The sequence below is a fragment of the Plectropomus leopardus genome, chromosome 5 (assembly GCF_008729295.1).
Source record: "Plectropomus leopardus isolate mb chromosome 5, YSFRI_Pleo_2.0, whole genome shotgun sequence".
NCBI classification, from domain to species: Eukaryota; Metazoa; Chordata; class Actinopteri; order Perciformes; family Serranidae; genus Plectropomus; species Plectropomus leopardus.
In genome coordinates, this window is record NC_056467.1 from 17,687,810 (window position 1) to 17,713,671 (window position 25,862).

Genomic DNA, 25,862 nt, shown 5'->3' on the forward strand with positions numbered 1-25,862 from the left:
ATGACCTGCATTGAGACACATGTAGACCTATGGCAATATTATACATCACTAAAACACTTCAGCTGAATCACTGTGTCTTCTGAACAGTGTGTCCATGTCATTTTTGGACGAAGAAGTCATTGCAAAGACTAGGAAGTAGGGATAATGCACCCACTGATGTGTAACAAAGTGTCCTGAATGAAATGAAAGCGCTCTGCTAGCAGCTGCTAAACAAGATTATATAACACACAACAAAGACAGTTTTTTTCTAGTTATTCTTACGATTTAATAAAGCTGATTTAAATTCGGTTTCTATAGCCTGTGCTCGCGATATAAAAGAACATGTGTTTTGTTTGTTTAGCAGTCAAACACAAATGCAAACAGGCTCGCATGATGAGCTGGTCAGGGCCGACTCAAGTGACAATAATATGGTCATGCACATTGTAGTGTAGGAGGGAGTGACTCACGCATGCGTATCAAAGCCTCTGCTCTGCCAGCGCTAAGTGACTGCTGAAAAACAAAGGCAGCGAGTCGCGGTTGGGAAATGTCATCAGTCATTCTTAATGGAGGAAATAGACTTCAAATAGTAAACGGTGTTAATCTTTGAGGGGGGAGATTAGACAACTGTGATCGCTGCTTTGGCTGTTTGTGTGTTGACAAGACTCCAAATCTCGCAACAGCAAGTGAGTAAATCGGCTTTTGAGAATCCACAGGTCCCTCTGCTTCGCTCCTTTTCTTTCTGCATCTCTCCTTTTTGGAAGGATTTGGACTGAATGACAGCAGCAGGAGAACTGTTTCACATCACGGACTTGTTCATTGCATCGACTGGCGTGAATAATGAAGTTTTCAACATAGATGATGGACGGCGAGTCAGGGGGTTATTGGAAGACCCAGATTCATAGATGAACGCGTAAATATTTCACTCGTTCCTACAACTCTTTTATACGTTTTATAGTTTAAAATCCCGTCTCTACGCAGACAGTCTGAGGCAGAGAGGAAGTTACCTGCGCGCTCGTCTGCCGAGGAGAGGCGCTGTCCGTGGTCCTGAAGTCATTTCAACAACCCTCCAATCTCACTACTGGCCTCTTAGGAGTTTCTCCAAAAGACAACAGTTAGAGGGGACACTGTCCACCAGCAGCTCCAGAAAGAGCTTAATATGGTAACTCAAACCAGAGTCCATCTGCAAACTTTGGCACTTTTGGTTTTTGTTGGTAAGTGTAGCACTCTTAAGTACTTTCTTGGTTCTTTAGTGCTTCTGGCCTGTGGGTGGGCTACAAATCCCCTTAAGTTGAGATAATTTTCCTTCAATAACACCATTTTGGCAAGGCAGTGTACACTGAACTTGTTACTATGGGATTGTTACACCCTCACCTGTCCCCTCAAACAAGGACACATAGGAACTATAATTACCCAGGCTAGGGGGGACATGCAATAACATTTTAAATGTTGCACATGAACATTTCTTAGTAAAAGAATATTTCAAGTGCATTTATGAGTCCAAAATAACAATATGGAATTATCCCTATTAAAATTACATTTCCATTTAATGTTGTTTGATAGGAACATATGCAGTATGCATAGAAAATTGCACATAAATTATCATATCTAGTGTCTGTCCCTAGAAATGCATGTAAAATAAAAAATATTAAACATTATCCCTGACAAAAATGTAAAACTACATTATGTTGTCCTCATGAGACCAGACTTGCCAGTACACTCATATGCACATTATATAAACATACAGACACTTATGTGTATATATAAATACATTGGTACATTATTCGTAGTTCATGTAGTAAGTGTCCAACTTGGTAGATAGGTGGGTTACCAAGAAGGAAGTGGATATACTCTCCCATATATTCCAGTTGCTTTTTGGATGATGGAAGGGTATACTGTAAGCAGCCAGAAAAAGAGGTGAGTATACCCTCTTATACACCACTATTTACAGATAAGTATGTAGTACATACATGTACACTGTATACACACCTATCAACCCTACATATGACTATTCGATTGATTTGCTTTTGAAATTTAAGTAAATGGTGTTGCTACATTCTGTTACAACATGGATTAGTAAACCAAAGTAACTGAAATAATCCAAAAATGTAATGTGTATAGTAACTTAGGTTGCAGTAAGCAAAACTGTGTAAAATGTTCAAATATTGTAAATAGATTATGATTAGATTCTGAATTTTGCAGGTGTGTCTTATTGCATCAGACTTTCAGTTGCATAGATGCATAAATGAATACTCACAGGCCACATTAATGGTGTCTGAACCCTCCAACTAGCTGTGAACTCAAATCCCAATTTCAGAGCAGTCCAATTGGCATCTGCACAGTTCAACACCGCTCTGCGCTGTCAGCATTAAGCAAAATAAATCAATTCATTTAAGAGAGGACACAAAGGTTAAGCTTTCCCCTTTTTTGTTATTTCTCTAGTTTCCCCTCTCTGTGTTGTCTCACTATTGCTCTGCCCTCTTCCCATGTGTTTGTACGAGCCCTCTGTAGAAAAAAAAAGATGAGATGGAATCGATGTTGTCACTGTCCGCCCAGGGGGGCTTTGGCTTATATAAGAGCACGGGACCCAGCACGGCAACAGTCACACAAAGACATCCATGTGGCGAGCTCACTGAGTGTACTGCCTCACTTCATCTCACAAGAAATCATTGTATTTATCCCTCCTAAGTCTTCCCCTCCATGTTATCACCCATTTCTGTCCTTCCTCTAATTATCCCATCTCCTGTATTCATTTACTCATTTACAATCAGTTACTTCTCATCTTCCTGCTTGCCCACAATACTTTGCAATCCTCCTCCTACACTACCCACAGTTCCTGCATCCAACACTCCCTCCCTCCCTTTATTCCTCCTCCTGCCAGTAATACTAATGGGCAGAGGCCATCGTCAGTGCTTACTGGTCCAGATGATCCTGGATTTGCTATCAGTATTGTGACTTGAGTCTCTCCAGTGCTAACAGAGGTGTATAATTGAATTTGTGTCTTTTTATCGCGTACTGAGTTTAGCGTCTGGCTCAACGCTGGATTCAATGTAAACACAGACAGCTGATGACCTCAATAAGAAAGAATAGGCCATCTGTTTATTACTATAGCTAAAATCTGCGCCTGTCACAGTGGTTTGCATAATTTTATTCTTACAGTTATTCAATAAAGCCTAAAAATGTCACTAAAAGACATGTAATCCTCCTGTAGAATGTATACATGATGATTTGTTGCTATATCTTGTCCTATTATTTTGAAAAGCTCTCATATTTACAATAAGTTATAAGTGATGATACCCTTAACTCAACAGTTAAAGGGTAACTTTAGTATTTTCCAACCGGGACCTATTTTCCCTTTCCCTTTTTCCATGTTTTGTGTATAATGACTAATTGAGAGAACAATTTTTAAATGGGCCAGTACTGAGTAAGAGCCAGTGGCGAAACAGGCTGCAATATAACCACTGTGCACCCATTTGTGCACCATCCATGTACAAAGAGAGCTTGTTTCATCCACTGACAGGCTCATGTTATTATTATAAGTGTCTGACAACATTATGGAAAGGACCATAAAGAGATACGCCTTTTTGTATTTTTTATTTTGTATTTAATTAATTTTACTTATTTTCACACTTCATTCAAAGTCGACGAAACAAAATAAAACTCGGATTTTCCATCCCAGTTTGTCTTTCCACTGTTACAACATTCACCAGCTCCATTTCAGTAAGTTAACCCTTTATTCACCCAGTTATACACACTAAAATTACAGTTTATTTAAATTTAGTCTGGTAGGTTTGACAGTGGTGATTTCGAGGCTGTTCCAGGTTAAACAAAATTGATCATATACTCTTAACAAAAAAAGGTCTGTCTCTGTAGAATCCTTTCTATAATGCGGTCAGACACTTAGAATAACAACCTGAGCCTGTCAGTTGCAAAAACAAACACTTTAAGTGGAAATGATCAGAAGTGTTTACATTGTAGCCTGTTTCTCTGTTGCCGCCTGCAGCGTACTCGTCCAATTTAAAAAGAAAAATCCACTAGCTGGACTTAAATACAAAACATGGAAAAATAGGGCCCAGATTGAAAAATACTGACAGTTCACTTTCATGCTTCCTATCAAAAATACTGTAAGATATACAAAAATACTGCTTTGAATAGTAATAAGTGTTGCATATGGTTTAGCCACAAAAAAAGTAAATTTACTTTAAGTTTACTACCTTTAAAAATATACATGCATTGCCACACTCTTACTGAAAAATCCCTAGTATTTATATATGCAAATATTGTTTTATTTCAAAAGTTTAACAAGATGTCTACTACTTCAAAGTCCATTCTCAGGGTTTATGTGCTGGAAGTTTCAAGTCTCACGTCATATTTGCATATTTTGCGTATTACTTGCGTGCTGGACCACAACTGGCTTCTAATCTAGCTGTGATCATCTTTAACCTCCATGTCTTAAACTTAGATTTTGCATGAGCACATATACAATTAATGCCTTCAGCAGATGAATGTTAAACAGCCTCTAGTGTCAAACTCTGCAAAAACATCACTCTGCAAACTGAAGGTCAAACATCCAAGTGAAGTTTATAATAACCAAGTCAAATTTTTGTGTGAAGGGGGACTTTTAACTTGGAAGTTTTGACTGAGGGCTCTGAGCTAAATGTGTGTAACATTTTCATGCTCCTCTAGTCCACCTAAGCCAACCAGTATGTGTCGAAGTCCTGTCAGACACTGAAGCAGTCCTGGGGAAACCCATGAAGTTGACCTGCATCTCCTGTATGAAGAGGGAGGAGATCGAAGCAAAGACTACTGTGGATTGGTTCTTCATGCCAAATACAGAACAAAACAGCTCACCTGAAAAAATTCACGTAGGTTGCTGGTACATTGGTGTATATTTATGGCATGTTGTATATATATTTTATGCTTGCCTGCTTGCCTTTTCTGTCTCCTAGATATACAAGTATGACATTGACACTCCACTTCCATCAGAAGGACCATTTCATGGCCGTCTGACCTGGAATGGGAGCCAGGACCTGCAAGATATCTCCATTGTGATCAACAACGTCACCTATAACGACAGTGGCACCTATGAGTGCATCACATTTCGCGAGTTTAAGTTTGAATTCTTCTCTCCCTCGTTCACTGACCGCAAGATAATCGAGTTGAAGGTGAAACCAGAAGGTGCGGCTAAAGGTTTTTCATTGTTATTCCACACTGTTATGTGCTCAGGTTTAAGCAAATGCTTGGTTGTCATATCAGTATAAAGGGATAGTTCAGATTTTTTGAAGGTGGGTTGTATGTAGTTCTCATTCATAGACAGTGTATTACATACAGTAGATGTCAGTCACCACATCCCCAGTCTGGAGAAACAGGCCAACATGGAAGCAAAGCATTGTACTGTGGAGGGATCAGCAAGAAAACATACTTTAGCCACCTAATAAGTCACACCTAAAAACAACAATAACACTTTAAGTGTCTGCTATATTTAGTATATTTTCACTGCTTTAATTTGCTTCACAAATATTGATTTCCATTGGGAAAATTAAGCCATTATTTCGCTCTCTTCAGAGCCAGGCTTCATTGAGAAACACAGTGATTTAACATTGCTGAACACTGGAGCTGCTGGTCTACCACTGTGTCAAACAGTTTTTTTGTTTGTGTTAACATGTGATTTTTTGTTTAAAAGTGTTAGTTCAGATTTACTATGGTCACACAATAACGCAGACTAATTAACTGATTGTAGCAGCAGTAGATCAGCAACCTATGTTCAACTAGCTAAAATTATTGCTTCTCTCAATGGAGTCTGGTGACTTTGACGAGAGGATAGACAAGGAAATGATGACATTTTCAGCTTCCTTGTCAGAACGGGCTTTCTGACAATAGCATACACTTAGACTGATAATGTCTTTTTAAGGTGTTTTTTTTAGAAGTGGCTAAGATATATTTTATTTGCAGTACTTCCATGTTGGACTCCAGCCTGCTTCTCCAAACTGTGGGTTTGCCAACTGACATCTACTGTATGTAATACACTGACTGTGAATGAGCATATAACCTCACTTAAAAAACACAAACTATCCCTTTAATTCAAGCTATGATCCTGTGTTGAGATAAATCAGTTTAGCAGGGTTATTCCAGAGATACGCATGAGGTTAATCAGACCACAAACTTGTGTTTGCCATTAAGTGCTCCGTAGACAGTGGTATGCGCCTGTGAAGTTACCAAAAATAGACACTGGTCGCAAAAGAACTCAAATCTGACACCTGGGCTGTGTTTTTTTTAAACTTTTTTTCTCAAATCTGCCTATTTGCTGCATCACAAATGTGTTTCAACATTCTTAAATTAAAAAGGCAATTAAACATAAATGTAGAATTCATATTTGTAAGTATTATGTATCGACATAAACTCTCATCTCAACACTTGAGCAAATATCTAATTAATCTGTGTACAAAATATTTTTCCTGCAGGCTTTACAATATCACTATTATCATCAGAAATGCTTTTAATCAAAATAATGTGCTTTGCAGATGCAGGACAACATAACTGATCATTTTAATGCAGTATTTCATACTTATCACCAAGATCTTATGCTAAAGATAACAATGATGCAGCTGCACACAATATATGCTGGAGAGGTTCTTCTCAGGCGTGTTAATTCCTAATCCCTCCTGGTAGAAACACAAGTCTGTGCTGTGTTGACCTCTGCGTACTGGGTGTTCTCTTTGTGCTGTAAATGCCCCTGCTTCGATGTTGCATAAAGTGTTTATCTGACCGCTTTAAGTGGGTTTTTGCATTTTATTATATATTTCGTTGTTTTCACTAAGTGATGCATCAGTGTGAGGGCACTCTGCCACTAACAACACCACTCTCCTTCTCTTCCCTTTTTTTGCCACTATACTGAAGAGGAATAATTGTGTGTCTTGTTTTGTCTGCCTTTTATTGTTCATCAAAGCTTTCTTCTGTTGTCAATGAAGGGGTTAATACAAACCAACTACTTTGCTATCTATAATAAGGGGTAATGTATTCTGCTTCCCGAATGCTTGGCTTGCTGAATGTGTCATTTTCCACCTTGATCGAATATACAACATGTATATTTGGAATTTCTTAAATCTCCCCATGTCTTTAACTTTACATTATTTAAATCTGCTTGCACGTGGTATATAGTTCACTATCAGAGGCATTTAAATGATAGGTCAGGTGAGTTGTATGCAGGCATTTGATCTGTACCTGGAAAAAGAAGAGCGCAAATTGGATGCAGTTATCCTCCGAAGTGCAACTTACAAAATATACTACAGTTTGAGCTTTTACACATATTCAACAGCCTCTCCCTCACATCTCAAACAACTGTGGTACCAAATTTCACAAAGCCAGTGTACTGAGCATTTCAGCGTGGGGATCATGTTACAGTAATGATGTCCATAGTATAGAATGGATTAGCTCTTGGCAAATGTATCTGTGCTTTCCCATCTAAGGGATTATATTACACTAACAGTCTATTTGCAGATACTGCAGAAGCAAATCAGTGAAAGCTGTCAACTGTCTGGTCAAAAGGCTTTCTGGAATTTGGTACACACTCACTGGCACAGTGGTTCACGGTGGCTCATAATGACCCTGAAATGAAAGATATTAAAAGATAAGTTCACTTATTTGGTTTTCTTAAGTCAGGTGCACATATGTACACTGAATCAGTTTTTGTTCTCTCCAATCGTTCCTCCTGCTCATGTTGGCCATTGGCTTTCTAATGTTTCCAATGTAAATAAAGAAAACCCACAGTCCCAAATATATAATATAAAGTTTAAGTCTGAAGGAATTCTGTCTTAAAAATTGCAGCTTGATCTGATGAAGCCTCATAATAACCCCAGATATACGACTGTGGATTCTGCCCCCCCCGACTGAAAGCACTGTTTCAATGCTCATAAGGGCATATTAGTACTGTTCAAAGACAGAATTAAAATAATGTGAATCCAACCCCTTCAACAAAATGTTATCATATAATTTAATGACATTATGTTACATTTGTATACATAAAACCAAAATGTGATTTGATGGTGTGTCATGCCCTGAGAACCACTGTGACTTTGCATATTCATCTTATGTCATATCTAAAGGTAGCCTGTGGAGTTTCTGACCACTAGCAGCACTATGGAGCAACGTTTTAATGAGTTGGTCCCCATTTTGTTTGTATTGCACAAAGAAACACATGCAACTTGCCGTTGGTTTCATGCTGTTCGATTGAACAACAGTTGTTGGTGGCACCAACAAATATAGCAATGCAGCAACAACAACAGCAAAGAAGAACGCTCACAAGCAAATGTAAATGGAAACAATGCATGATTTAAAACATATTTAAAAAAATGGCTCTGATAATGTTTTTTGAGGAGACCTTAAGGATCCACACAATGCATTCTTGTAAGAGACACTGGGTTTTTTTGTTGTTGTTTTTTTTCACAAGAAAACTCCACAGGGCACCTTTAACTCCCGAGGCGCTGTTATCATTGTATTACAGGTATGATCATAATGCTCTGTATGCAGAATAATTGGTAATTATTTTTAAAATGTACAGGATGTAGGCTAAAGAACATAACCTTGTTTTGTCTAAAGGTACAGTTCACCCCAAAATCCAAAATGCATACTTTTCCTCTTACAGTGCATTTTACCATTTACCATTTTACCACCATACCCATTTAGATTGTTTTGGTGTGTGTTACCAAGTGTTGAAGATGTAAACCATAGATCTGTGGATTGTTGGCACGTTGAGCACCACAAGCCGAGCGCAGCCCAGTTCCATTATATCGGAGAGAAGGTAGACATCTCTCAGGCTGATATCTCCAACACTCAGCAACTCACACCAAAACACTCTAGACTGAAAGATATCACTACAGGTAGAGGAAAAATATGTATTTTTGATTTGGGGTGAACTGTCACTTTAAAGTCCAGATGCATAGTAATAACTTATTGAGTTGAACTGTTTAACCACAGAAATATTGCCTTGCCTATTATAACTGACAGTTTGATTATGGGTCAGCAGTGTTGCATATACATGAAGAAGCCTAGCATACTCTCTTAAACCAGAGAATAAACAAGTCTCCCTCGCTATATTCAACACAAAGACACTCATAAGGATGCATACTGAATAATGCATGTGTCTTGTTATTGTTTGTGCTCCACAGCCACTGAAGACACCACAGCGATCTACTCTGAGATCATGATGTATGTGCTGTTGGTGTTCTTGACCTTCTGGCTCCTGGTGGAGATGGTCTACTGCTACAGGAAGATCTCCAAGTCAGATGAGCAGGCGCAGGATACAGCGTGAGTCTCACATTGACACAAATGAATGGATGTAAACACAGATAAGTGAGTCGGGGTATGGCAAAAAGCAGCTTATTGAAACACTGTGTGTCTAAAAAAAACCAACTTACTCTCAAAACAACACAGCAAGACAGTGTGTGCCAAAAACTTTTACCTGTGTATGCCTGGGTGTTTGGTTATTACATAACACTAATTTACAGACATGTCAGAAAGAGAGATTTAGGAAGCAATCAAGAGGCAGAGTGCAGGACAGAGCGGGAGGGAAAGAGTCAGAAAGACAAACAGACAGAGAGTTAATTGAGTCTACGCTACATCTGTTTGTAACCGTCCTGCAACAGTAATTTGTCTTTTCACTGAGACTACCTGACAGGCCTTAATAATTCAAAGCACTGCTGACTGCTCTTTTTTCCAAACAACCTTTTTACATCAGAATTGGATTTGCAGCTCCATCAGAAACACACTTTCTGTGTCACCTTGTCAGCACTGACAAACACCTGAATATACCTGTATAGTCAGCTCCCACGACGAGGCCACTCAATCCAGGCTGACAACTTTTGAACAGGCAATTTATGTCACCAAACACAAAAATCAACAATAATTCAAAGGATATGTGCTGATCCAGTTATTGCAGTTTTGCAGACAATTAATGCTGATTGCAAATTTGACTCCTGCACTGATGCAAAGACCCCACAAGACTAAATAAAAAGGGGTTGGCCACACTACAACATGATAGAAAAACCTTGTAAACACTTTTTGCTTTAATTTTACGGTTCCATAATATTAGCAAGTAATGTCCCACTACCTGTTGTCGAAAGAATTGCTTACTTTGGTAATATAAGAATTTCCTTGAAATAAAAGCTGAATTTATGCATTTATTATTTGAAAATGTTTTGTCCACGTATGTTGAATTTTAAATTACTCTTATTATTCTACATTACACTCCCCAGGAGCAACTAATTGGAATTCATTAAGGTAACACTCTGATCACTGATATTTGAGGGGAAAAAGAGACCATCGCATTAACAACATTATTAGCAAACTGAAAGTTGCAGGTTTGTAAAATAAAGCAACAAAATGACAACAATAGATTGTACAATAGAAATACAAACCAATACAACTGTGGAACAAACTATGGTCTAAACATAATTGAGATAAATTAACTAATTAACTGATGGGTTGGTTAGTTGATTAGAAACTTTGGCCACTATTTTAAATTACTGAATAACAACTTTTCAGTCAAAAATGAAAAATATTTGCTGGGTCCAGTTGACCAAGTGTTAAGATGTGCTGATTTCCTTTGTCAAACACGATGAACTAAATATTTTTTAGTTTTTTATTGTTAATCACCCAAAATTAGGGATGTGAAGATGTCCTTGAGCTCCAGGTAGTTTTCCATCTATACTAATAGTAATCAGTTGCAGCCCATATTAACACCTGGTGGATCAACTCAAAGTGAACAATAAGCTGGATCAGCCATATTTGTAGATTGTATTTTACTGTATTTTTTATGGATTGTGTGGTATATAATCAAGTGGTGGATTACAAGTCTACTCAAGCACTGCTAAAGTATAAAACTGAGGTACTTTTACTTTAGTATTTTAATTTCATGCCACTTTCTACTTCTTATCCACTACACTTCAGAGTGAAATATGTTTTACTTAACAATAACTATTTGATAACTTTCATTTCTAGTTGTTTTACACTTATATACTTTAACTTAAGCCACATTTTAAATGCAAGACTTTTGGTAGTAACAGAGTGTTTATATAGTGTGGTAATAAATAGTGGGATACTTTTACTTAAGTAATGAATGTCAACACTATTCATCAGAGGTGTGTTCCCAATAATGTTAAATAGCTAATATGTTAAATAGCTAAAATAGCTAAAATTTTGTAGACTCATTATTAGGACCCAGCAAGCAAAATAAAAATGTAAATTCCTGCATTTTGTTTAATTTGGAAACTTAAATAAAGCCTCATCAAATCAAATAGATCCTTTAAAAGAAAGAAAACAGTTAATAAAGGTCATGGAAGGTAATTTACAGTTAGATGCAACATTTAGTCGCACATTAAGTCAGTGGGGGATGTTGAGTAATGTTTTTGAAAGTAGGAATCATCCATCAGCATTCAGGTAAGGTTTATTGATCCATGAACAGATCAGTAGTGCACATGGATTTAAGCATCAAGTGATCGAATGTACTTAACTCTTCAAACTTCATCAGTTCCTGCAGCTGAAAGAGTTAATGGGTTGTGGTTGCCTCACGGCTATTATTGACCTGTGTGACAACACTTCCCACTATGAGAAGCTACACCCACGCAAAGAAGCTGTTTTGTTGTCTGTTTCTTAGCTGCCGAGGCTCAATGGATATGACCCACAGTGAGAAGATTTTGAGGTTACATTCTGTGATGCATTAGTGACTCGATGATATAAGTCTTGTTACTGAGAAAAAATATGGAGCGCAGCAGCAAAAGGGATAGTCTGTCAAAGAGTTACAAATCAGGGCTGTGTTTGAAATGTGCTCACAGAGTCACAAAAGTCTTTTTACTATTATCAGTTTAACTGTGCAGCTCTATTGAAATGGGTGCATAATAAGTGGAGGTATTGTGTTTTTTAACAATATGAAAGTTTGCATTTGAATACTGTTTGAGGATGTCATGCGCTCCTGATGTGCAGCCTGAATAATATCACTGCTCACATGACAGTGGTGCTTTTTATCTTTTAGAGTTAATTTCCTCAGGGGTTGTACATTTCTTTTACAATATGAATAAGGGGAAAAGTGAATCTGCAAAAGCCTCACAGAGCCAAAATGAGGGGATTATAGTGAATGCTGTTTAAACCAGATCTATTCTGGGAGTATATGTTGGTAGAACAGTTCAGTCACCACAAGAAAATGTTGTCATAGTAAGTTCCTGAAAACCCTTGTATATGTAACATTTGTACGTTTCATACATATCACATCAATGTTTCTAAAGTGACATAGTTCTTCTTACATGTATATAAGCTCACTTTTTCACTCGGAGGCAACCACGGAGACCACAGTTCTATACCAACGAGCCAACCCGCACTCACTCCCAACTCAATAAATACCAATGCTCAGATACTGACCCAGAGTGGGACTCTTTAGCAGTGGTGTGAGACACGCTGGGCAGTGGTATTTTTTGACCCTGTGAGCAACTACTAGTATACTAATATAAAGAACAAAAAAATATGTAAAGGGTGGGTGGGAAGGAAGCTGAATGTGGTCAAACTCAGGACTTTCACCTGGACGGCAGCTGTTTGTGTCCCTTGTGATACCAAAAGTCAGTTAAGTTATTTTAATATCAACATGATGTGCTAGTATGTGTAGCATGCTTTACTTGCAACATATGTTATGTGACATTACATTATGTCAGTAACAAACGTACTTATTTTAGGCCAAACTTTTTTTTCCTAAACCTAAACCTAAAGTGCTTTTGTTTTGTCCTGTTAATTTAAACCTTGAAAACAAAGTTGTTTTGAAAAATACGTTTAAGTTTATTTTGAAACAAGACCATATACATACAACTCACAGAAACTGGACAATTTTCTGTAAAATTAATTAATTTATTATTCATTTTGAAAAGACACAATGCGTTTAACGAGAGTAAATTGGCATGTTGTACCTGAGTGTCGAAAACTAACGCTGGAGGGGTACCTGACATAAAGGGTCACTGACCAAGCATCGGTATTTTAAGAATTGGGAGTGAGAATATGCTAAACAAACATCAAAAGTGGTTGTTTTTTAGTGCAACACTGACAGCACATCCATGCATGATTGTGCCATTTTAAGCCAAATCACTATCTTTTCCATAACCAAGTTGTTTTTGTGCCCAAATGTAACCACATGTTAACCACAGCATTATTGAAACATAACGAAATGTACAGTTTTAACATATCAAAGACATAATTACGTACAAATGTTACATATCAGTGGTTTGCAGAAACATACAATTCTCACATTTATTCTGGTGAGTGAGTTGGGTAGAAAGGGCCCTAACACCAGGTCTTAGACCCTCCTCTGTTTTTCTACCAATCTGCCTGCAGGACAAACTACCTAGCCGTTCCCTCTGAGCAGAAAGAAAACCCAGCCGCTCCTGTTACCGAATAAAAGTGGTTGTCAGTGATACGGTATTTTACATGTGACTCAATGTTATCCCAATCAGTAAAATCATCTCCTTCTTTTTCAACTCATTGTTTGTAACTTTATCACTCAGTAACTGTGTAGCTCTGTTGCTTCAACACCCCCTGTGTCTCCTCTTGCTCGTTCCCTTCAAAAGGGCTTTCATTCCTGCCATTTTTGGAAATGTCACCTGATCAAGTCCTCCATTTGTGCTCACTCTCCATTAAGTGTACAATGTTTCATTCAACAGCGTGACAATTTCAAATACACGCAATTCAAAAACAGTTGCCTCAGGCACTGATCTGCATAATGGAGATGGTAAATAATAGCAATCTTAAAATGTAATGCATTTGCATATTTATGAAATCCAAAATGACGCAGTTGTTTATGTGAATTAGAGTATGGCGAATTTGTATATTGTTTATATATAGCAGATACAACAGTGGTTATTTAGCATATAAATCATCCAAGTTGAATCAGACTGAACATGTTCTGTTTTTTTTTAGGTATTAACCAATCATGTTGGAACTCCAGTGACAGAAACAGTCATTGAGTCCAGAACGTTGTCTATGCCGATATGAAGGTATCGTTATTCCTAGACAGCCATGGGAATCCTGCCAACTGACCTCCCCTGTGTATCGACTGTGTTTTGTGAGGAACCAGTCATAAATGTGCAAGTGCTAAATTTTCCTCCTCTTTTTCCTCTCAATATTTTTTCTACCTTCGTGAAATGAAATGAAGTGGTTTCACAAATACAGCAGTGTCCTTCACTTATAATCAGATAAATGCCAGCCATGCTTCATTTTGACCTGCCAGTGTGTAGAGTTACTAAATATTTTCTTCGTAGTTAGTAGTGCCTCTGTGATTTACAACCTATAAACTGCAAAGATCCAATGAAAGAAACTGTCCTACTGCTGTCATGGCTATTATATAAAACTTATATACTGACTCTGTAGTACTCATTCAGTTCATTTTGTTAATACAATTTTATAGACTGCGCTTAGATTTTGGGTCACAGTTTTATTTGTTTTGGCCAATATCTTTTTGATGTCTTTTTAATGAAAATGGATTGCATAGCTTTTATACTGTGTGAATGTGCATCTCTCCCTGTTTTGCTGTGTGCATCAGTGAAACTACAATGTAATGGAAATATAAAAAGACAGATGACATGGCATTACAACTGTACATCAGTCTTTAAGAGTCGATCTGAATTCATCTTTCCTATTCTCTTTATAAATCTTTAATTCAGCACTGATGTCAAAGTACATTCAGTAGGTCTTACTGCATACAGCTACTTGCTACTAGCTTTGACTGTTGCTGGTGTTCTACAGAAGCATTGCTCTTGAGACTAAATGTGTGCCTATTTCTATGGTGCAACACTGTAGAAATGTATATATTTTGTGATTCAATCACTGTTCTTTGTCCATTACAGAACTGTGTGACTGCTGCTTTTAAATGATTAAATTTGGTGCATTCCTCAGCCTGTGTTGAAGCTTCTTTGTTTAATAGACAGGTTCTTACGTCTTTGTAATTGTGAGTGCAATGCTTTTGGAACTGCACAATGAGATGAGTCAACTTGGATGTTGAGAGAAAAACACAGTATTGACTCTCAGCAGCGTCTGTCTTATGCTGCCCTTATTATCTGTGACTGTGGTGCAGTTGAAAGGAAAAACGTGGGCTCTAAATCAACCACAATAAAGGCCGCTGGAGTTTCCAGCTCTCATTAACAGCACAGAAAAAGCAGAAAAGGCTTTAGATTTGTCTCTACTTAAAGTGGATTTTTTGTATTTCAAATATCAGTCATACAGATGAGATACAGTATTGTACACTCTTAGTAATAAGGGTGCTAACTAGAATTGGATAGGGTTCTTTGGCTTGTCCCTAGGAGAACTTTTTGTAGTACCTAGTAGAACCTTTAGTTTTAGTCCTTGAACCGATTCTGTTCAGGATTAAATTCGGAGCTATATAGTGAACCAGTCTGCATTTCCACTAGTTCAAAATCAAGGATTACATTGATTGCCTACTTACTTTGCTTCTGTTTTTAAGGATAATTGTTTTACCCCCAAAACATGCATGAACCTACTATTAACCACTGCACAATCTGTTTTTTTTTTTCCTGACAATTTCTCTTTTGACCCTTTTTCTAACAGGTAGAGTATGACACACCCACTAATGTTGGCACATTTGCACTACAGGTCAAGAAAAAAAACAAAACAGCTGAGAACCGTCTTTGGGCTTTGAATCAATTTATTCTTGGTCAACATGCTCTGAACGGCTCAAAATTATGTGTGGGAACCATAATGAAACTAAGGGATCCATGTTGGTGGTGAGGATATCTGGGTACTAAGAATGCACTCAAGGGCTTTTACCGAAAAGACAGTAACAGTAATTCCCGACAATACACATAGATTTTTCTCCCTTCTTCTTTCTAATCATCATTTTAGTGTAATAGGTTAGCATGGGGCCAAGGGAACCACATCCAGCAGCCTCTGACTTCATGGATCTCCTAAAGGGCTTTTCTACTTTACTATTATACTACTACTTCAGTGGTGCAGTAGGGTTTGGAACCAAAACTTAGTTCCACTTTGGCGCCAAATACAAAATGCCAAGTACGTAATACCCTTATTTACAAAAAAAAAAAAAAAGAATTTCTGCCAACCATGTGGTATTTTATGACATGAAATAATTGAAATGATTTATCAACTCTGGTACAACTCGAGTAAAATGAATTGATGATGGAGATTCTACATACATATAAAAAATACCATTTGAAACATAGCTTAAAATTTGAGTATTTGAATATGACGTTCCAAAAAGATGAAAACGATTTTTTTAATGGAACCCTTATGCTGCAATCAAATAGAGCTTGTTCTGAAAATATGGGAAGTATTTGTACAGAAAATCTGTAAACTTGGAGAACTCAGAAAAATTTCCAATTTAGAGATGGTGAATACCATAACAGGTTGGGGGGAGCTCTCATGTGGTCTTTTCTCATGAACACAGCAAACACAATCCCGTTTGAACACAGTCTTGCTAAGAATTTATGAAGTAAAGGTTTCTTGAAAAGAACTTTAGTCTTATGAAGAACTTTTGAAGAATCTTATCTCAAAAAAGGGCTATTTGGATCAAAAGAACCCTCAGACATACAAGGAACCCTTGAAGAACCCGTTCTTCCAAAAAAGGGTTCTTCAAGAACCTCAGTGACTCAGGAAGAACCTTTGTGGAACCCTTTATTTCTCAGTGTGAATGGCGATATTCAGTGGGAGCTGAGCCAGTCCAGATAAGCACAGCCAAAAAAGGTTCTAGGAGACAAAGAACGACGACAAAAGGTGCAGGCAAGAAGAGAGAAAGGGAAAAACACTTTAAGTTATGGAGAGACGTGATGTACATTGCTCTTTTAGCTAGCCGTGACCCACAGCAGTGACAGATATAGCAGCAGCTGTTGTTATAGCAACCCAGGCATGCCTGTAGCAAGGCAGACTGCCTGGCAAAGATATTACCATGTGATATTTGAGACACATTCATTTATGCTCAGCCATAAAAAATCTGTATCGTGTTTTATAATTGAAGATGCACAATATATATAAAGATGCCACACAGCACGCTTTGCAATGAGACGCTTGATAGACAGGAGAAATGCCTCCACAAGCCCAGCAAGGTCAGGTATATTGTCCAAATGGCAAACAGGTCATGTAACAAGTGCAACATTTATCCATCTCTCAAGTTCACATATATTGGTTATTGATTGTGCGACACATCCCATAAACTCTGCAACAATATGGCTTTGAGATGCATTGTGGAAGTGCAGTTCTGTAACCCTCCCCCTCCTCCTCTATCTCTTTCTCTCCTTGACTCTCTGTCTCTCTCCTCCTTCCCTCTCTATTGTTACAAGATGCCTCCCTGAGGATACAACCCAGTAATATGGCCCACATCCTCCTAATATACGTTTCAATTAAACCACCAGGCCCCAAACTGCCTCAGTGCTCTGGTCAGTGTTTCACAGTTACATCACACCAAAAACGCGGATTAGCCCGGACTATAAACACTCTTAATTTGGAGCTAATTTTCTTCGCTCATAAATGGAAATGGCTAATCACGTAAAGTGTCACTAATGACAGAAAGGGATTAAGTGGCTTAATATCCCACTGACAGAGCAATCTGCACATGTAGTACCCTCCAACAATCCTTCTTTTCTTATACGTGAGCCCTGAAGTCAATGTATTTAAAAAGTAGCCACCACTTTCTCACTCTTAGCCTGAGAATGACATGAGACGAGCTGCAGCTATTCTTTACTCTACCATCCTAAAATATGACTTTACATCATTATTTCTGTGATCTTCAGTGCACAAAGCATGTCCATCTATAAAGGGTCTTTGTCTCCCCCTAGTGTAAAGCATATTATGTCATCAAATGTTGACATGTAATCATGACAGCCTATTAATGTCAAGCTCTCCTGAAAGAAAAGCATGCAGTTGCACAAAAGACTGATGGAGAGGGTATTTTTTTTGCACATTGTTGACAATATGGTCACTTTAGGGTTATTTCTGATATTTTTGTGTTATTGATTTATTGATCCTCTGTTTGAATGTTGGGTTTATCAGAGACAGTTGGCTGTGGCCCGAGCGGGGATGATACAGCATGCTCTGTGCTGCCAGACATTGTAGTCACCCAGAAACACAGGTTATTGATTGTTATGGATCAATAGTCACTTTGCCAGAGCTGAGTTCTATCTGTTTAAACATTAAAGAGTTATGATTGACGGGAACATATTGATAAAATACAAAGTGGATGATTATTATGCTTTGGTTTTCCACTTTCTCACCAGGACAGCATAAAACCTGTTGACCATGAAACCTGCTTTTCCTCAATTATCCTCCTGTCCTCTTGAGGGGTCCCTGCTCTGTGTGGCACCAGTCTCTAAAGGGATTTTCAAAGCATTGTACCAGACCAAGCTGGGGCTAAGAAGGTCCCATAGTATTTCTCCTGCCTGCTGAATCCGATTTCTTTTAGCAAGCGAAGACAAATGCACACATTTCAAATGTAGACACATGAATTGAATCATTTCTTCCTATAAACATTCTCAGAGATAACCATAAGCGGCTAAGTCATGAATCTACATCTCCATACATTTCATGCCATATACTCCCAGACAGGGCAGGGCTGTTAACTTTGCCACGCAAGAAAAACCCACATTATTAATTCATTTTTCAAATGCCCATGCTCTAGCATGATTATCGTCTTCAAGCCAAGGGGAGATAAGAAATATTATTGGATTGCAAACTATTTCAATAGACAGAAATTAAAGTGGAATTCAGAGTCTTGGACTGCAGAGAGAGTAAAATCCAGGCTCTGTCTGTCATGGCTGAGGTTGGATGAGAACCCAAATGCAGAACAAAATGAGCACCCAGGTGAATAAACAAAAAACAAGCTTTAAATGTAAAAAAAAACAACAACAAAAAACCCCCAAAAAAAACATAAAAAAACAGGTATTTCAAACACACAAACACACATTTGTACAAAGTACAAATGGAAAAAAAAGCCAACCAGGATCACAGGAAGAACTTGGGCAAAGACAGGAGCAAACACTGAGAATCACAGCAGGGCTAACAGGGTAAAATTACAGACAAACTGACAAGAAACAAAGGGAAACACACAGGTATACATACACAGGGAACTAATCAGGACAACAAGACACAGCTGGGGTAGGTGGACACAGGGAAAAAGAGGAAGCACAGGGATTGGTTAAAGATGTGACTGGAAACAAACACACAAAGCAAAAGAGTAAAACCAGACATGACACATGAAGAGTAATAATAGAAAAAAGCAGGAAACAGAATGAGTAACAAGAAACAAGGAAAACACAAACAGAAAAACTCCAAAACAAAGTCAACAATATAACTCAAAATGTAAGACCATGACAGTTTCTTCTGATCAAGCTGGGTTTGTAATAAATCTGTGATAATTAGATTCACCACCTGAAACAAACAATGTGATGGAAGGAACAATATTGTTTATTTAAAGGGAAAGCCAATTTAGAAATGTAATAGATCATTGTACAGTGGTGCCATGTTTTGATTAAGGATAAATGTCCTCAAGAGATACACCACATTAAACATGAGGAATTAATTTAGCAGATATTTACAGTCTAAAGCTGATGTTTTCATCTAAAAATACAAACATGAAACATAATGCTCAGCAACACATTTAAAAGAAAATGTTGTTGGCTATACTATGTAGTAATTACATACACCTTCATGCACCTCCATGTCCAATACAAATGCCCAATTTATAGCAGAAATAAACATGTTTACAGACTGGTGCAGAAAATATTTTGGGGCTCTCGTGCTAAATAACCACTTAATATCAGCTATATGGGGAGGAGGATTCTTTTATATACAAATTTCATATATTTACATTTTATAAAGACTTAAAGGCACTCATATTTTAGGACATGGCCGCTTTGAATTACAGGCCGTCTATCACAAGTTTTGCTTTTGAACACCGTCAGCACATTTAATGCATGGCCATGATTCTAACTGGCATCAGCCTACTATTATTTGGTCAATATTTGATTAGAGCGTTACCTTTCCCCTCTGACTCATATATTCTTCAAAGTCAATGCTTATTATGGAAACAGAAACCTGCTGGCACAACACATCACTCAAGTGTTTATGGCATCTTTGTCAGACGTTAAATTGCATCCACACAACTTTGAAGCCCCTCTGGAGAACCTTTTCATTTAAATTTTGCATAATCTGTCTTGGGACAATGTACAGCCCCCTTAAATTATTCCTGAGCGTCCGTATAATTATATCAACCATGCTACTGTAGAGTTGTTATCTTCCCCCTGTAGTGTCATCGGCATAAAGGAGAGCAAAGAGGTAGATGTGTTTGACAAATAGAGAGCATCTCCTGACTACTGAATGAGAGGCCTTTTTTTTCTTAGGAATATTAATTTGCCGTCACGTAATCCATCAAAGCCCTTTTTAAACAGAACTGGTCTGCTGGGTATTTTACTTTCCTCACCTCCTGTCTCTAGCAGTGGATTTTTTACTGTGCAATATCTCACAGTCTTTGAGTCTTCCTGCCATTCTGCAGACATGATTTTAGTAGAGAGACATTCCTCAAACCTGTCATGCTTTTTCTAATCTAGTGTTTCTTTTTTTTCTTTTCACAAACATAGAGCTTTTTTGGTTAATTTGATTCTTATTTAAATCCAATGCATAGTCAGATGCAGCAACAGATGCAGCAGAGCTGTAAGTGAATGTAGAATGAACAATAAACCATAAGACTGTTGCTGTCAGCCTCACTGTCATCATTGTCATTTCATACACGTAGATCATATTGCTCCTTACTTCCTGTGTGCATAAGAATGCAAGCAAGTGTTTATTTTTTCAATAGTTGTAGTCAAATGTTGAAGCCAATACGGTATGTTTTCCTTTGCTATAGCGTGTGTTCCCAAATAAATCACTGAAGGCAGGCCACTGCATTGCCTTTGTTGTTGTCACTGAGGGCTGATACTGTGAAAAAAAGAGATAAAATATCCAAACCTCCAGCTGTTAAAAATGCCTAATCAAACTGAATCCATGAATTAAACAGCAACCCTTTCACCGTATACCTTCACCTTTCCTCTCTCCCATCCATCTCTCCTATCCATCATCCCATCCTCTATTTTATTCACCCGCATTTCAAACAAGAGGCATCTTTGATTAGCGAGACAAAGAGGATGCCTTAAATAAAAAGACCATTTACAAGTCAGACTGGGGAAGCGAGGCAGTGACTGGGCCTGCTTTCTAATTTGCGATGAGAGGATGGAGCTCGCCCGTTGCACAATGACGTCGCAGCCCCATTGTTAGTAAAATGAACACCTGGCTGCCAGAGAAGTGCTAAATCCCGACTGTGTGTTTGGACCCACCTGAGGCCCTCCACACAAAATGACACAAAGCAGGACATTACAACGCAGGCTGGCTGGATTCAAAGGTAACTGTGGCCGAGATGTGGGGTCTTTATCTAATCAATCAACAACTGGCTGGTCGATTAAATGAAATTGTACTGCGTGTTTCTGTATTACAGAAACATTGTTTCCTGGAGAAAGAGGCACTGACAATGGAACATCGGGAAACCTCATTAAACAAAAATGGGAAAGAGCGAAATTAGCCCTGTGGGTTTCTGAAGAGTTCAAATTGTGCCATGTAGTCATAACTTGATAGAAGGGAAAAGAGAAGCTTTCAAAACTTTTGCCAGACCTCTGACAAGCTTGGTGCTTTATTACTTTTGTCCAGCAGCCAAGGCAGCAGTTGACTGATATGCTTCTTGACACTAGCTGTTAGAGACAGCCCCACCATGTCTGATAAATGCTATGTTTCCTCAAGAAAAATTGTTATAAATGCACAATCTTTACACACGCAAGCCTCAGTCAATGCCAATTATTAGGAATGATAACTCGTGTCTCAAAACCACAGACATATTGCTATTGCTTGAAATCATAACCCAATCCAACTGGACTCTTCAATGCCCTCTAACCAGTAGGTTCAATCTGTGGAGTTATAAATGGTCAATAAAAAAATAACTGCTCTTCTCTGTTGCTATCTCATGTAAATTGGAAGACCCTTATTTAAACAATAAATACCTAGTGTGTAAAGGTACTCAAGTAAAAGCTCCTTTCCACAAACCCTCTGGGCTTAATTAGCTCAGGGTTCACAGGACGTGGCAAGTTTTATCTACAGCTGTAATCTCTTTAAAATGTCAGATTATTTCCTGTGTGAGTTTCTATCATTTACATAATTCACAACAAGGTCTCTGTACGTTGATTAAGCCTTCAAGCTTATCTAGCAAAGATGAATGTAAGCATCCTCTGCGACTTAACTAATCATTTGAAGCACCAGCTAAAGAACACATAGGATCAATAGTAAAACCACACAGCATAGCCTGTTTCTGGTGACGTCCTTTTACATCCCCACAGTGGTCGACTATCAGTGGGAACAGCCGACCTTATCTGCCACAGCTCTGTGAGAGGCCTGGAAACAGGAGAAACTGCTACTTAGAGAAAGGAAGTTACATCAGTGGGTAGAGCAGTGGGTGTTGAACCAAAGGTGCATTGTCATCTTGTTGCATTGAAACAACATCTGAAACAAAATATATCACTTTGAATCAAATGTGGCTGCATGTTACAGCATGGGATGTTTTGGTGTTATGAATGTAATTGTGTACACATCCCCTATTTGTAATTTTTAAATTCAGGAAGTAACCTCACTGTCAATACACTGTGCTGTAGCAGCAGCATGGCCCAAACTAGGTCTGGACCAGGCATTGGGCAGTTCTGGCAAATGGCAGATGGGCCAACCCACCTTGTGGGCTGTCAGACCACCACTAGCAATGCTGAAAAAAAATTGTAGGGAAAGAAAAGGAAGACCCCTTGGCTGCGACGCATTTCAAGTGGGAACAGCCCATCAGAGTAGAGGTTACACAGTCTCAGAATTGTCAGTAGCCTACCTATACTGTAAGGCAGGTACAGTCGGAGAACCTCACTTCCCCCCAATCGTTCCAGTGGATTAATCCATCTTGTAATGTCAGAGGTCGAGCAGGAGAGGTGAAGTGGGAAATAAAGGCAATCAAGTCAGAGAGGATACAGTAAGTGGAGTGGAAAAACAAATTAGATACAGGATTCAATACAGGAACTAATTAATGAAAAGGTGGTGCAAAAATGAGACAGAAGAAAAATGTTTTTAAGCAGCAGGCCTATACTAATGTTACATACAAACGGAGAGAAGAGGAGGTCGCTGCCAGCTGTTGAGGACCAGCAACATAACATCCTCTCAGCAGGTGGTACTGCCAGTGCAAAGCTAGCACATGTAGTGAGCTAGCTAGTTAGCAGCAGTGCTGCCGGTAACAATGCTTTACCACCCAGGAAGCCTAAATGTATCTCTTTCCAGGCTTTAACTCAAGAAGCAACCTCCTAGGCTGAAAAATGAAGCAGATGCGAAAAGTGCAAAAAACAGCCCCTTGAGACTGGCTCCAAAACAGAGTAAATCCACATAGACCCCTGTGTTAAAATGCCCAACATTACAGCAGAAACAAACATGTTTACAGCCTGGTACAAAAATCACTTAAATATAGTCACTCCTGACACCAAAAAACCAAGACGGCAGTGGTTGAAAACCAAATTCAAGGCTTTACTATGGCAGTCCACAAACCAATGGGTGATGTCATGGTGGCTCCGCCCATTATTTCATACTACGGGTATAAACATGCTAGTATTTATTGAGTAAAGTGTTTACCAAATTAACCATCTTAACCAACATTTTCTAAATAGAAAAAAATACAATGAACAGCTGACTGGAATACCATTACCTTTGCAGGTATGTGGGCTTCATACATAATACTCGAAAAGATTAAAATCATTACCATCTGTTTCTTGCAGAAACATTTCCTGAGCTACTAAAACATTATGGGATCATCAACATAGGATTCAACCTCTTGGGCTCGTGAATGCCTGTACAACTTTTTGTAGCAATCCAACCAAGGGATGGAGAGGAAAGGACCCAAACACTAAAACAAATTGTGAGGCTAAAAAGAAAAGGACATGCACACATAGACAGGCCAGATTAAAATAAACGATGGACAGAGGGAGAACAGACAGTGTCATTACCACAGTCCCTCCTCCCAAGTCACTACATTTTCTCTGACAGCACCTTTTTGTTGCAGCTCTTAGTGGTGTAGATCAAATTTACCCCCCTTAGTGAATCTGACCTACACTGCACCATAAATAGTCTTTTAACCAAGTGAATTTGATCTCGGTTGAATTGGATCTTGTTACGTGTTGTACAACTGTGGAAACCAGTGAGGAAAAGGTGTGATTGAGTACTAGAATAGACCTCGACTGAGGCAAGGCTTTTGCGATAATAATAGACAAATTGCTTCTCAGCAGCTCTCCAGAACCAATTAACCTGTGGACAACCTTTGGTAATCTTACACTAAAACTGACAATTTGAATTGATGATATGAAAACAAAAGCCAGCGCTTGTAACTACTATGCAGTTTGGCAAGGACAAATACAAACACTAGCACATCTTTTTAATAACCTGAATACAAACCATAACTGATTACAGAGCAAACTGTGAATTCTTATAAAAGGGAAATCAAATAAGGACTAATGGGACACATGGCAGCCACAGTTCAGGGTCTCTGCTGCTTCTCTTTGTGTCCATTTTGACACATAGAAAAGAACAATATGATCCATATTCACATTATAATATGCAGCTAGGTGATGAATATGAAAGGACTTGAGCTGCTTATCCATTCAACCTTGACTCAGAGTAAAACTGGTACAGAAAGTCCATGTATCTTAAGTTTTGTTTTTACTCAAAAAGATTAAATTATTTCCTAAAGGTCTCCTAATGGTGCAGATAAGTCTGTGTGTGTTCAGTCACCGTGACTGATGTATACACAGAGAAAATAGAAACATACAGTAAAAACAAGGCATTTCAGACAAATGAGTTTTCCAGGTATTGTGGTTGTATTTATAGATTCTGGTACATTTTTCAAACAAAATGGGTTTTCTCGTATATGTAAAAGGTGCCTTAATTGAGGCTGATGGAGACATGCACACACACACACACACACACACACACACACACACACACACACACATCATGGCATGTATTTGTCCTGCAGTAAATCAATTATCCTGTGTGTATGTGTGTGTGTGTGTGTGTGTGTGTGTGTGTGTGTGTGTGTGTGCGGGGCGGGGGGCGTTGAGTTATGTTGGAGATTTTCTTGTTTCAATCTTGTTGTAACGGGGAGACTGAATATATTATTATCCCAGAGTCACATAATGAATGATACTCTACTTTTTCTCTTTGCTGGGGAAGCCAGAAGATAAATTAACAAATTTCAAAGAAAAACATTTTAAAAAAAGAAGCAGTTGTGTGTGTCTTCAGCTTTCACCCTTACAGAGCCGATTGCTGTGAGTTGTGACATGTATTTTTCGGTTTCCCATTCGCTAAACCATTTATCTTCTAAATGTAGTATTCAATGTCAGCAGTGTGCAAAATTAACTGCTTCCAGCGATTTTTATCTTAGAAAAATTTGGCAAATACATACTAATGCAGAACTGAAAAATGAGGTGGAAACTGTGGAAAGCCTGAAATTAACAAAAACACAGTACGGATAAAAATAAATGGGAATGAAATATATAGGCTTGCGGTTTTAAGATATCCAAACAGGAGTATGGAAATAAAGCAGGACAAGCTTGGTGAAAAATCACAAGGCTAGTCGAACTGTGTTTATAGTAGACCTGTCTTGATTGCTAACAGCTCTGCAGAATCAACAGTGGGCGTTACTGGGAGCTTTAGTGTTGGAGAACAAGGATGAGCAGTGGAGGAGCTTTGCATGGGTTCAAAATCACCGAAGCTTGAGAGGAATCAGTGGGGGAGGGGGAAAGGTG

At 38.4% G+C, this 25,862-nt stretch overlaps 1 protein-coding gene across 2 annotated transcripts; it reads left to right on the forward strand.

Moving 5' to 3' along the window:
- Window positions 1–480: 480 nt before the first annotated feature.
- scn3b (sodium channel, voltage-gated, type III, beta) lies at window positions 481–14,888 on the forward strand. 2 transcript variants are annotated; one of them, XM_042487358.1, is made up of 6 exons: window positions 481–1,190; window positions 4,663–4,841; window positions 4,926–5,154; window positions 9,141–9,279; window positions 13,342–13,425; window positions 13,924–14,888. In XM_042487358.1, exons 1-5 carry the CDS (start codon window positions 1,136–1,138, stop codon window positions 13,403–13,405), a joined length of 666 nt encoding a protein of 221 aa, XP_042343292.1. In that variant the 5' UTR covers window positions 481–1,135; the 3' UTR covers window positions 13,406–13,425; window positions 13,924–14,888. The 2 variants fall into 2 exon arrangements, with proteins under 2 accessions (XP_042343292.1, XP_042343293.1); XM_042487359.1 differs by lacking the exon at window positions 13,342–13,425.
- Window positions 14,889–25,862: the final 10,974 nt, after the last annotated feature.

Coding starts and splice junctions, on each gene's coding strand:
- scn3b (XM_042487358.1), top strand. CDS start 1,136: ATGGTAACTCAAACCAGAGTCCATCTGCAAACTTTGGCACTTTTGGTT. Junction 5,155..9,140: donor GTTGAAGGTGAAACCAGAAG/GTGCGGCTAAAG, acceptor TGTGCTCCACAG/CCACTGAAGACACCACAGCG. Junction 9,280..13,341: donor GAGCAGGCGCAGGATACAGC/GTGAGTCTCACA, acceptor ATCTGCCTGCAG/GACAAACTACCTAGCCGTTC.